At 31.8% G+C, this 13396-nt stretch overlaps 2 protein-coding genes across 13 annotated transcripts; both read left to right on the top strand.

Annotated features, from left to right (window-relative positions):
• Positions 1-4123: 4123 nt before the first annotated feature.
• LOC105777959 (8-amino-7-oxononanoate synthase) lies at positions 4124-8663 on the top strand. 12 transcript variants are annotated; one of them, XM_052622260.1, is made up of 9 exons: positions 4125-4386; positions 4536-4623; positions 4941-4982; positions 5592-5700; positions 6307-6457; positions 7121-7178; positions 7878-7970; positions 8094-8156; positions 8409-8663. In XM_052622260.1, the coding sequence occupies exon 1, from the start codon at positions 4184-4186 to the stop codon at positions 4364-4366; it is 183 nt and encodes a 60-aa protein (XP_052478220.1). In that variant the 5' UTR covers positions 4125-4183; the 3' UTR covers positions 4367-4386; positions 4536-4623; positions 4941-4982; positions 5592-5700; positions 6307-6457; positions 7121-7178; positions 7878-7970; positions 8094-8156; positions 8409-8663. The 12 variants fall into 12 exon arrangements, 9 of the variants coding, with proteins under 9 accessions (XP_052478223.1, XP_052478222.1, XP_052478220.1 ...); XM_052622259.1 differs by having other exon boundaries at positions 4536-4837; XM_052622261.1 differs by having other exon boundaries at positions 4536-4837; positions 6255-6457.
• Positions 8664-10632: 1969 nt separating this feature from the next.
• On the top strand, positions 10633-12400 carry LOC105778046 (uncharacterized). The gene is made up of 2 exons (XM_012601616.2): positions 10633-11151; positions 11546-12400. Exons 1-2 carry the CDS (start codon positions 10633-10635, stop codon positions 12215-12217), a joined length of 1191 nt encoding a protein of 396 aa, XP_012457070.1. The 3' UTR covers positions 12218-12400.
• Positions 12401-13396: the final 996 nt, after the last annotated feature.

The raw sequence follows: 13396 nt of genomic DNA, 5'->3' as shown, positions 1-13396 counted from the left end.
ACCATGATTGAGATGAACAAGCCAGAAGCTCGAATACCAATTTGTAAAAATAGAATATCGGTAATGACAATATATCACAAAAAAAGATAAATAAAAATAAAGAGCACACAAATTTTTACGTGGAAACCCTTTTGGGAAAAGAACCACGGGCAGAGGAGAAGAAAATTCACTATGTCGAATTCGAATCATTACAAGAGGAATAGACTATGTCTATTTATAGGCTTGTAAAACCATATTCTAATAGGAGTGTAGTAAGATTGAAACACCTTATTCTAATCAGTATCAAATAGATGGAGTTTAATAAGGTTTAAAAAACCTTATTCTAAAATAAAATAAAAGAAGTATAGTTCTATAGAGATTTTACTTTTATTTTATTTTGCCACCGTATTTTATTTAAATAAGAATCCTAGTCACTTAATTCTAACAATATCTATTCTTAAATTAAATGTGGACAACTAAAATTATAATTTACATAAAAAACCATAAAATTTAAAATTTAAGTGAAAACTGAAAACATCCTTTTTACATAAATTATATATATAAAAGGTAGCAAATACATAATTTTCAACTTTAAATTTATTGGAAGTGGTGATGTCAATCTTCGGGCTGGTTATTACCTGTCTTTTTCTCGTTCTTATCTCTCTTTTCTTTCTTTTTTCTTTTTATTCATTTTACATGTCTTCTCTCGTTTCAGTTTGCAGATCTATTTTGTGGGTATCTTTGTTTTCACAAGTTATGATAGACAGATGACGGCTCCTGTCATTCACTAAAACTTCACCAGCCACCAATAATTTTTCTTGAAAAGTTGGTTGCTCTTTGTCAGTTTCTTAATATGTTTTATATGTTTTTTTTCCATTGTTTAATAAATTTTCAATTTTAAAAGTTTTTATTTGCTCTTATATAGCACATTTTTTAGTATTGCTTATGCATATAACCTTACTTTTGCAAGTGATTTTAGGGATGGTTTTGTTGTTGTCCTCTCTAGTTTAGTGAATGCTTGATTCTTTTATCAATTTTTGCTCGCCATTTGGACTATTTGGAGTTGATTTTCTTATCGTATTAAGTGCTTGCAAACACTCCAGATATGTTGTGCTTGAGTTGTGATAAAGCTAATTGCTGACGTGTCGTGATGTTTTATTTGCTAACACTAAAGTCTTTATTGTGTTGATGGAGTTTGTCCTTCACTATCTACGAAGAATATTTATTATTATTTTTTCTTGAATTGTATAGTTTCATTTATGGAATAAATTAATGAATTTACTTTTAAAAAACAAATTTATTACGATCACTGAATTAATAAACTTACAAAACCCCATATTTAAAAAAAATTATCTTCCGGAAATTCAAGCTTCAGAGCAAAATAGTACAATACAAGAAAAACTAGTATAGGATGTTATAATCTTCAGATTATGTTCAGAGAGGAGAAAGAGTTTGAATGAAGTGAGCAGGCCAAGAATAGGTGAGTAATGTCGAATTTGGACTGCCCTTTTCATCAGCATCGAAACCACAAATTTTCTTGAAGCCTTCTCAGGAATATGCAATACCATGTATGACTCTCAACCTCATAAACATTAAATCCAGTTGTTGGAGGTCGATATATTCCCCAAAGTATCGATAGTACCTTCCAAGGTGATCTTCCCATTCATCGGGCATCGGCAAATCTCCATCATCTACGTTGAAATACGGAGAAGTATTGCCCCATACATTAAGCCAGTGAATGGCGCCATTGCAGAACACCCCACCATCAAATTCCATGTGGATTTGGGCAATGAAAGACTTACCGGAGAGTCTCCAAGAAGGAGTTTGATATGAGTATATTTCGATCTGTTTGGTCCTATAGCTTGAGTCTGGTTCATCCCAAATGTCGAGACATACAACTTTATAGTTAAGTGACTTGGTGGGATCAAACGCAATATCCTGATTACCAGGTACAGGAATCATAACAAATTGTTTGGTTGTAGTCACAATTGTACTTTATAAAAGATAGAAAGCTACTGCATAATAGTAATCCATTGTATGATTCACTACACCAAAACAGGTTTTTAGCGGCATTTTTAGTGGCGTTTGGATAAAAAAACACCGCTAAAGATCGAGCATTAGCGGCGCTTTTTGGAAAACGCCACTAAAGATCGAACATTAGCGGCGCCTTATGGAAAACACCGCTAAAAATAAGCACTAGCGGCGTTTTCCAAAAAGCGCGACAAAAAACCTATGCCCCAACGACGCTGTTTTCGGAGCTTTCAGGGTTTTAGCGGCGTTTTTCAGAAAGCGCCGCTAATGGTCGGGGCTTTAGCGGCGCTTTCACAAAAACGCCGCTAATGCTCTGTTTTTAGCGGCGTTTTTCTAAAAAGCGCCACTAATGCTCAGGGATTTAAAATATTTGTTAAAAATGGAAAAATTAAAATACTATAAGTTCTTTTAAACAGAATATATGGCATAACCTTATATATGGAATAAAAAGGCGGCATCACGTGTTAAACTAATTCAATTATTATTTAAAAATTTATATAAATAAAATAGACAATAATTTATTTATCCTTCTAACTTTACAAAAAATCATTACAACCCTTCATTTAATTTTTATCTTTTAACCCTTAAATTTATATTATTTATTAAATCACTCAAAATAGATGGGAAAATTATTCTTTATTAACTTTACTAAACATGGAAGCCAAAGGCCCTGAAATGAAAACAATTTTCACCTAAGCGTTTTTATAACTTATATACTTTTAAATTAATTAATAATGGTAAAATTACATGTTAATCCCTAAAATGATAAAAATTTATTTAATCCTTATAAAATATAATTAAAATGGTAGAATTACATTTTTAACTATACTAAAATATACAATTTAATTCCATCTCCTCCCAAAAAAAAAAAAGAAAAACATTACCGTTAATCTTGTTCATAGGAGGCTGAAAGTGATACCCGGTTTGATGAAGTTGTTTTACAGTAAGTGCAGTTTTAGATTGTAAATGTGGATGAACCTTATGAAATGCTTCAACGACGCCATTCTTACTTATTATCTCACAAAAACACCCAATTATTAAATAAACTAACAAAATATTTTCTGTAAACTCCATTGAAATTTCGAAAGCCGAATGTTGAAACGGGATGGTGATTCATTTATATAGGACTGAAATTTAACAATTTCAAAATATATATATTTAAAATGTTTAGATAAGATAGATTTTTATTTGAATTTACCAATAATTTATAATATCGACATTAAATCTACAATTCTTGATTTTCTTTTTTTGAGATAATTAAAATTTTATTCTTATAGTATTTAAATAATTAGGGATTATAGATTATGGTTTATGGTTTAAGGGTTGGGGTTTAAGGGTTAGGGGTTAGGGGTTAGGGTTTATGTTTTATGATTTAGGGTTTAGAAGATAGGGGTTAGGGGTTTAGGGTTTAGATTAATTGGTGTTTTTTAATTTATATATTAAATAATTTATTATATAATTGTAAGAGAGAATCATAATTTTAATATATTAAAATTATGATTATAGTTTAAATTAATGTAATGATTGATATGGATAGGAAATGAATAATATAAAATCATGATTAACGCCTCAATCTTTAATAGAAATTTGATATATGAGAGATTAATTGCTTACATTGGATAATTCTAACTTAATAATTAATTACAGCCATTTAATTATTTTTTTCTTATTAAAATATACTATATTTATTTTGAGAGTACTTGGTTTTATTTTATAAAAATTCAATTTATAAAAATTATCTAATTCTTTTAAATATTAGATATTACATAAAAATTATATAAAAATTTTAAAATTTATCTAATTCTTTTAAATATTACTTAAATTTTCAAAATTTATTTATTTAAAATTGATATAAATTATATAATAATTAAATATAAAATTATAAAAAAATTCAATTATTAGTGGCGTTTATGATAAAAACGCCGCAAAAAGTAAGCAATAGCGGCATTTGGACAAAAAACGCCACAAATATGTATTAAATTTTTTCAAAACGTGACGTTTTACTACAGAAATTTAATTTTTTTAGTGGCGTTTTTCTAAAAACGCCGCAAAATCCGTAATTAATTAGGTAGGCTTATTTGACACTATATAGCTCAGCGTGATATTTCAACCAAAATAATTAAAATTAAACCAACAAAGAAAGCCCTAGAAGTCTAAAGAAAAGGGGGGAAAGATGAAGCCGATGCCTATGGAATTCGTGACGGACCCAGACGACCAAGGTTCAGCCATGGAAGTCGACGATGTTGACACACCGGAGATCTTCAGCGAAGGCTTCATCGCTTCCGACAACAAGCTCGCCTATGCCGATTTCTTCAACAATTTCGAAGACGATTTTGATGACTCCGATATCGACTAAAAAAAGAAGAATCGTTTCAAGTACTCATCTATCTTTTTTTTCCCTTCTTACTTTCGATTTTTAGGGTCAAACTCAGGTTCTTCTTTTGAAAACCATTATTCGTTTATTTATAGATTTCTGAAGAAATGTTCCTTATTTTTGGGTTTTTACTTGTTTTTTATTTGTTTAGAGCAAACATTACACCAGGGACTGTGTTGATTTTGTTGGCTGGAAGGTTTATGGGGAAGAGAGTTGTTTTCTTGAAGCAACTTTATCAGGCAATCCACTGAATCTGTCTAAATCTTTATCTCTTCTTGCAAAATAAAAAATAAAAAAATCAAAGAATCAAATCAGTTATTAGTATAAACTTATATTTTGATCCATTACTTTGAGTGAGAACGGTTGACCCTTAGTGTACTGCTCTTCGATGCATCACACCAAAAATTTCTTTGTATATAAACACCGCGACATGTCCCATCTCCGTGAACTGTTGTAGGTTTTTACTTTTCACATAGATTATTCTGATAATCATTCTCTTTCTAGGACTTTCTCTCTAACTATGCTGCATAATGGCAATTTTTTTGGATTTTGACAGATCAAATTGCAAAATGAAGAAAAAGGTTGTTGTGACCGATAGGTTAGTCATGTTTCTACAGATGTTCATTACATTGTCATTTCTCTATCCTATAAAAATAAGTAACAGCAAACCTTTCTTTCGCATTTTCATGCTTTTTTTTTTCTGGATGTCCAAGAATATTGTACATTTTCAAATAACTATACTTTGCATCTTACCAATGAAATACATGTTTATGAATATAACTAGATTTTTGCAACTGCATTCATTTATGAATGATTCTTGGGTCTATGCTGTTTGTAGCATTTAAATATCCCATATGTAGGCTTGCAGAATAATATGATAACTACAAAAATAATAGACTATATACCTTTAAGAATTAGATTCTTTGTCCATTCAGATTTTTAATGCTAATTTAAAACTTTTATTTTGTGTCCTCTCATGGGGAAATATGCTTTCAAATTACACCCTGGCATAATTCAAAATTACATAGATATGTTCATGATGTTACCCTTTAAGATATGTTAGCTCACAATGTATTTTGACTCCAACATTCCTTCACATCTATATCTAATATATACTAGCTCACCAAAATACATTTGTATTTTAGCATGTATCTTGATTGAATGTTTCATGTGATTTATGTGAATGTAACATATTTAGTCATGCTAGTCTGAAAACCATGTGAACAGCAAAAGGTGGAAACAACTTATCCAATCAAGGGGCCGTTCTTTCATATTTTCTACTGCCACACCAGTTCCTATAGCTACTGCTGGGCATGGTAAAATTCAGCATTATTTCAGTGTGACCTATTCCTTTTGTTATTATCCTTACTATTGTACCAGTAGATTTCAGTGAAATCAGATACATTCTTCTTTATCTTGTGGCCAAATATGCTGCCAATCCCTATACTTTAATGGAGTTTGAGATTTAATCTTTGTACTTTAATCGTTGACACTGTTAGTATTTTCTGTCAAAATTTGCCATCAATACATTCATGCAATCAGTACCAACTTCAAAAGCAAATCATTATGAACTCACCAAACATACTTGATGGTAGGCAAATTTTGAAGAAAAATACTGTGTCTATGATTGGACTGAAATTTTCAAATCAAAAAAGTGTTTTGAGTATTTAATTTTCAAGTACAAGAATTAAATCTCATACTTTATCAAAGTACAGGGATTGTCATCATATTTTGATATTATTAATTATTACCACTAACAGGATTTATTTCTGTTCAAGTAATGATCCCTAACTTCTAGGAAATAAAGAGATGGAGTTTAGTATGTAATGTACAATGTTAGAAATGAATTCTCTTTTTGCCTTATCCGCAGATGTAATTGTAGCATTTGCCTTCTTGCTAACAAAATAAATACAACTTAGCAGCTGCTGTTATTGTGGCAAAAAGAGAGACCTGGCGTCGAAGAGAACTTTGGAACCGAGTAGAGGATTTCCGTGCTTTGACTGGAATTGCCATTTCCAGTCCAATAATATCTCTTATTGTAGGAAGTGAAAAGAAAGCCTTGAAAGCTAGCAGGTTCCTTCTCTCATCCCCATCCATCACCCTTTTTTTTTTGGTACAACAATGATTCGATTCCTGGTGAAGGTGAACACCCGATTAATAGGCAACAATTTAATGTTTGAATACGTTATCCCTTCTGTTGGCCAATGTTGCTGCGATTTTTTATTTTTCTTAAATATCTTAAAAGCTTCCTGAAAATTAAGGATTTGCTTTGCTGAAGGAATTTGTATTTTTAAAATTTCATTACTCTATTTTGTAAACCATGGTAATAAACTTTAAGGTTCATGGATATGGATATATATATATAGAAAGAGAGAGAGAGAAGTGCAATAGGGACTGTAATTCTTTCTTAATTATTAGCTACTATTTGAGACCATCCAAGGTTGCTTATTCCATGTTTCTTATCTTGTGCATTCTTTTTGTGTTTTTACATTGAGGGTTTCATAGGGTCTTTAGTAGTTTTCTCTTCTTCATGTTTGATTGTTTATAATCAACCGGATTGACAAAATGCAAAGAAAAGAAGCATGTATTTTGTATATTTAACTTATTCACCCTCTTTCATGTGCTTCATATAACATTTATGTTATTCATATTTAAAATCACTGAAGGACATGTTCGGTTTCCTTTTTAAAATTAAAAATCACTTCTCTTAACATCCGTGTATTATGTTCTTTGCAGAAATTCATATGTTGGCAATCTTTCTCTTTTCTATGAAATAGAGTAGAAGCTTAAGCAGGTGACTATGCTCAGTTTTCTTTTTCCTTTTACTTGATTCCTCTAAACAAGACCGAGTTTTGCTCCAGCATCTTTTTCACTAAGATGTCCTTGTCATTGTTTACATTTTGAACAAACATACTGTTAAAGATCATAACATGATTTATCCATCATAGAGCTGCTTGGTAGTAAGTTGATGAAATTTTTTATTCTGCGTGCTACAATACTTGCATATTCTTTGATTAATAACTAACAAGAACGTGCATCTGAGGAAGAAATAAAATAACAGGTTTGTATGTTAAATTTGTGTCCATTTTATTTTAATTTCTTAATTTTCATCAGCTTTAGATCATGTCAATTTATATATTTTTGTTACTACTATTTGCAAGGCCCATTAGATATTGAAGGTACTAAAGCTATAATTTTCTTTATAATTGTTTCAAATTTGAACATTCACATTTCACGTTTTAGGATTTTCATCTTCACTTCAAGTCTTAGATTTACTTTTTTCATTTTTATTTCATTAATATTTTAAGTAGGAATTAAAATTATTAACATAATGACTTTTTGAATTGGACGTGGATATGTATAGGATTGAACAATTTAACAAATTTGAAGAAACTCGATTTAACTTGGTTGAAGTTTTGTATGTTTTCTTATTTCCATTTCCTTTTTGTCCTGTTTCTTTGCCTCTCTTCTATTGCAATTTTTTCTAAGCCAGATTCTGTCAACAAGAAGGTACATTTTAGTCTCCAGTTACAGACAGATCCTAGGCAAAATTATCTCCATGCTAAATCTTGTCTTCAGCCTTCAGGTATAGTGTTTCTTAGCAAGTAGGAACTCTTCTATGTTAGTTGTTTTCTGCATTGTTGTGATATAATTTCTTAAAGGGATAAGGTAAACATCATGCTACTGATTAAATGTTTTTCAAGTATAGATACTCCTGCATCAAAAACTCTTTCTTGGCACTTATCCTCAGAAACCAAGTCTACTTTGAAAGGTTAGTTTGGCTTAAAAATTCTATGTTGAATGGATATTTTCCTTTGAGTGTAACTCTTCTAATGATCAGCTGAGAGAAAGAAGTTATTAACATTGCTTTTATAAATCACTTCTGGACTGTTGTGTGATCACATGTTTTGATGATTGATGTTAATATATATATATATATATATATGGTTTTGCTCTATGAAAATCCTTTTGTTTTCACATGTTGCCATGCTAAACTAGTAGCACTTTTATCTTAATTTTGCAGTCACTACTCAGAGGTAGGTTCTTGCATGAAAGACCTGTTGAAGAGAATAGACCACCTTCAGTGGCAGTGAGTGAATTAAATCAATTAAGTCACTACTCAGAAGTAAAATATCCATTAGCCTGTTACTTTATCAGAATGTGTTATATTTCCTCAACAATGTCTAATTTGAGTTTATAGAAGCAATAAACTCATGTAGTAAACAGTGGATGTAGTAAACCCATTTCAGTCTAATTTCAAAGGGTTTTTGAATTTCCATTTTAGTCTATAAATTTTCAAGTTTATTACTGTACATTTTGAACTTGTGCATTTTTTTTTGCAATCAATTAGTTGCACTATTTGAACTTGTAATTTTGTTATTTAAATATTAACATGATTTTTCAATATTTGACTAAAAAAATTAATTTATTATATGATTAAATACTATCTTTTTGACTAAAAGTATATATTTAATACTAAATAATTTTTGATATTAATAATGTTTGATTTTAATATTTAATATTTAAAATTTTTTTTAAAAAGTTAGTGGCGTTTGTAATCAAAGCGTCGCTAAAAGGTCTTGAGCTCTTGTGGCGTTTGTGGAAAAGCGTCGCTAAAGGTCGTGATCTATAGCGGCGTTTGTGGGTAAAGCGCCGCTAAAGATCATGTTCTTTAGCGGCGTTTGAGGGTAAAGCGCCGCTAAAGATCATGTTCTTTAGCGGCGTTTTTGGGTAAAGCGCCGCTAAAGACCATGTTCTTTAGCGGCGTTTTTTATCATAAACGCCGCAAAAGTTAGCGACGTTGTCAACAGCGGCATTTTTTGCGGCGCTAGTAAAAGCGCCGCTAAAGGCCTAAAAAAACGCCGCTAAAAGCCTGTTTTGGTGTAGTGATTGCACAAGTTTCAAACCTCAAGGCCGGTTAAACCAAATCTAGGAACTTAAAGGGAGCATCAGTTAATGATTTGTTTCCAAGAGCGATCAAAACCTTGGTTTGTGAGGCCCAATACGGAAAGAAAATTTGGGATCGGAAATGAGAGTACCAGATTCGAAATGAACATTAATCTCATCATATTTGATTTTTATTGATAGAATGTCTAAAATGATCCATAGCCCCTCTTCAACCCTTAAATAGGAAGATAATGTATTTTAATACATTCGAACTCATGTATTTCTACACTGACAATAGTATCGATGCTAATCAAGCTAAAACTCAATCGACAAAAAATATATTTATTAGGATCAATATTGAAGTCTTTATTAAAGTATGGTTCCTTAATTGATTGTTTTCTTGAAAATTTTATATTTATATTAATATAAATAAATTGTTGTTAATCAATTTAATTAATTTAAAGTGTCTTTTACTTAGTGTTATGTAGTATATAACCTCACAAGTCACACTCCATAAATAAACTATAATATATGTTTTATTAAAATAAAATAATACCTATTATTTATTTTATTATGGTCAATCGTGAATTTTTACTAATTATGATTATTTTTATTAAATTAATTATAAACTAATATTATTTTAAGTAATTATTTATATAATAACCTTTTTCCTCCTCTAAAGCTAAACCATCTCCAAATTCCTTTAATGATATACATGTCTAAAATAAGGGAGGAATAGATGACATTTTTAGTTGAAAGCTTCAAATGAAAACTGAAATAATAAATAATTCCAAAATTAATATGTTGTAATAAATCAGTGGTTAGAATTTTTATAAAACTGCATTATTCCTTATCCTTAATATTGTATCATAAAAAGTTTGTGTTTGTGTATTTTTTTTACAAATTTGGTTTACTTCAAATCTTGGTATATGGATAATTTTTTTCTCTATTCAGGGTTATTTGAATTAGATTGGATCGACCAATCGAACCAAGAATCTGAAGACTAGCTTGGAGAAAGGCATTAAACCAGTTGATTTAAATATTAATATAAATCGATGGAATTAAGTTTTTATTATTAAAATTTTTTAACAATTTATTTAATTAACCCAAATGAATCAACTGAACCAATAAACTGGTGGCTTAACTGGTTCGATCGTGAAAATAATACCTACACTTTATAGAAAAAGAAAATATTAATTGTAATAATCACTTTTCAAAAAAAAAAGTAAAAATCAAATTAAAAAACCGTCACCCGACCCATCCAACAATAACTCCAGCTCCATGTATTTGTTTCAAATCCACGACCCCCTCCAGTCCATCTTCTCTTCCTGTTTCAGATCATTACAACAACCTACTCGAAAATGGGCTCCACCGAATCCCAACATGTAGTCGGACAAGAAGAAGACGAAGACGAGGAAGAACAAGACAACAATGAAGCAAGATCCAAGATGAGGGTACCCCAAAACAATGGCTTGGTCAAGGATGTGGTCGAACAAGAACCCGAAATGTCACCTCGCCATGCATCCACATCCCCCCTTTCTCCCCAGCTTTCTTCATTTGGTACTCCTCGGATGGGTCCCTCACCCAAAGCGTGGGACCCTTTCAATGCGTTTGGTCCACCTCCGGTTTTCTCCCGCAATTTTCCCTCGGATGACGATCGCATGCTGATCCAGGTTTATTTGATCAACCATGGAGAGAGTGAGCTGGATTTGAGGCCTGATATTGTGGGTGGAAGATATGATGCTGCCGCTATGACCTCTAATGGGAAACGCCAAGCCAGGGTATTGGCTGTGTTCCTACATTCTCAAGGGATCAGGTTTGATGCCATCTATTGCTCTCCCTTGGATCGGGCTAGATCGATGGCTCTTTATGTCTGTCAGGTAAATGCCTCTTTTTTAAATTCAAGTAAGAGAGGGTTATAGAATCGTTTAATTAGAAGGAAAATTTCAGGCTTTAATTGTTATTTTCTTCGATATAAGAATATTCCCTGAGCAAACTGAGAAAGAAGAGAATCAAATCTATCTATTGATATACAACTTCTTTATCGGGATCGATATAGTATATATGATGCCTGTTTGAAGTAGTGATCAAACAACAGAGTGAGGTTATGTTCTAGGAAGGGATTGGTTCTCTGATGTGTGCAAAGTTAATAAAGATTAATGACTGCGAATACACAGGTTCCGCATGCATGATTTATGATTATATAAGGTGAGATTCATGCATTCCCATTTTGATAAACTTAACTACTTTTTCACATCTTTTAAAATCATGCAGGAGATGAATGTTGCAGAAGCAAAGATACAATCCTCTGATGCACTTATGGATCTGAATATGGGGCACTGGGAAGGGTGCATCAGATCAGAAATATATACACCTGAAGTTTTGAGTCTAAGGGAAAGATACCAACATGATTTTTCTGCACCTGCTGGAGAATCTCTCAGACAACTGGAATTTCGAATGATTCAGTTCTTGAATGGGAAAGTCCTTGGTCTTCCTGAAAAGTTCAGATCTGAATTCTTCTTACACCAAAATGAGAGTCGACGATCTACAAACCACAGCACCCGTGCTCAAAACAACTCAGTTCATGGACAACCAAAGAAGAAATCTGGTAAGAGCAGGCTAAAAACTGTGTCGGATATGATTGAACACGATGCTGACGATGAAATGTCTCCTCGGGTAGCCAATAATCAGCCTGGCCTTCCTAACTTAACTGTCAGGACTTCCTCTCTTCCCTGCACCAACACCTCCTCAGCCTCCTCTTGTGTTGGCATTTTTACACATTCCCTGCCGATTAAATGCCTCATCACGGCCCTCCTTGGGTGCAGCCCCATAATGTCACATAAGATCTGCATAGAAGACTCTTCCGTGACTGTTCTGCAGCATTCTTGGAAAACTGGGTGGCAGATAAAACAGTTGAATGATACTACACATCTTAGGCTTCTGTAATTGGAGTTTGGGACTTGATCTAATCCTACAGCAGCAGCAGCCTAACTGCAATCTGCAACTCAGGCTCTAACTTGTTATGCTTCTACAATCTACACTATATGTGTGTTGTAGCATCCAAATTTTGATCTTATTTAATTCAAAATTCATGCTATCCAAATCGTAATAGAAAGAGTTGTTTTGGAAGTTGATGTTGGTATTGGAAAGATTCTTTTGATTGGTAGTGTTTACGACAGATGATTTTATATACCTCAACTGCATTAGGTTAACATGATTGTTGTCTATATGTAGAAACATGTTTATGATCAAAGACCAAGTGACATCTCTATTGGTTCAACTCGGCAAAATTTCGAATTCAAGTCTTGTGGATAAAGCTTGGAACCAGACTTGTTCAATGTTTAGTTTAGGTATGTTGGTGGAGGATGGATGGCAACATCTCAACGAACTTGTTGTCTAAAAACAATACTTATTTGCTTAGTTGACCAGTTCCGATTCTTAGTTAATGCTATCAAACAATACCCTATTAGAAAAATATTATAGCCATCACTCCTTGGAAGCAGGTAGACAACTTTTTTTTTTTTTGTGAATTACAATAATAGAGTATAGTTCGAGCAACCAACACGACTAGCGCAACTCGAGCTTAGGTCACATCTAGGGCGGTGAACACTCTTGACCATTAGGCCATCACATAGGGTTCTATTTTAAGACTTTTTTAAGCCCTAAGATTTTAGAAGATTAAATATATTATTACTATCTTTTTAAATTATTAATAAAATTCTAGATACCAACCCAGTTAGGAAATTAAATAAATATTCCCTCGTAATTAAAAAATAAATCATACTATTCGATGATATTTTAGTCTTTTCATTTTAACAAAACCAAAATAAATATGTTTATATGGGATTTGAATCCGCACAAATTAGGTCGGTAAAATATTAAATTTACTACTCAACCAAAGCTTACAATTTTAATGTTTTATTATTTATTATATGTTATTTTTAAACACATATCTATGTTCTAAATATGTGGTTTCCAAAGATCTCTAGCTTATTTTAAGAATGCAAGTCATGATAACAATATTCACACTAAGGCCAAAGATTTTATTATTACTAATTTTATCTTTTAAAGTGTTGATTTGATATATTAACTTTGATTCAATAAAAAATATATGATATGATCGGT

This window comes from Gossypium raimondii, chromosome 10 (assembly GCF_025698545.1).
Source record: "Gossypium raimondii isolate GPD5lz chromosome 10, ASM2569854v1, whole genome shotgun sequence".
Taxonomy (NCBI): Eukaryota; Viridiplantae; Streptophyta; class Magnoliopsida; order Malvales; family Malvaceae; genus Gossypium; species Gossypium raimondii.
This window is presented reverse-complemented; position numbering and strand designations above follow the sequence as displayed.

What these genes read in the sequence shown, in the direction of transcription:
- LOC105778046 (XM_012601616.2), top strand. Translation starts at nt 10,633, where the DNA reads ATGGGCTCCACCGAATCCCAACATGTAGTCGGACAAGAAGAAGACGAA. An exon ending in TGGCTCTTTATGTCTGTCAG is followed by an intron (nt 11,152 to 11,545) that starts GTAAATGCCTCT and finishes AAAATCATGCAG; the next exon opens with GAGATGAATGTTGCAGAAGC.
- LOC105777959 (XM_052622255.1), top strand. Translation starts at nt 4,773, where the DNA reads ATGCATCACACCAAAAATTTCTTTGTATATAAACACCGCGACATGTCC. An exon ending in AAGGTTGTTGTGACCGATAG is followed by an intron (nt 4,983 to 5,611) that starts GTTAGTCATGTT and finishes CCATGTGAACAG; the next exon opens with CAAAAGGTGGAAACAACTTA. An exon ending in TATAGCTACTGCTGGGCATG is followed by an intron (nt 5,701 to 6,306) that starts GTAAAATTCAGC and finishes ACAACTTAGCAG; the next exon opens with CTGCTGTTATTGTGGCAAAA.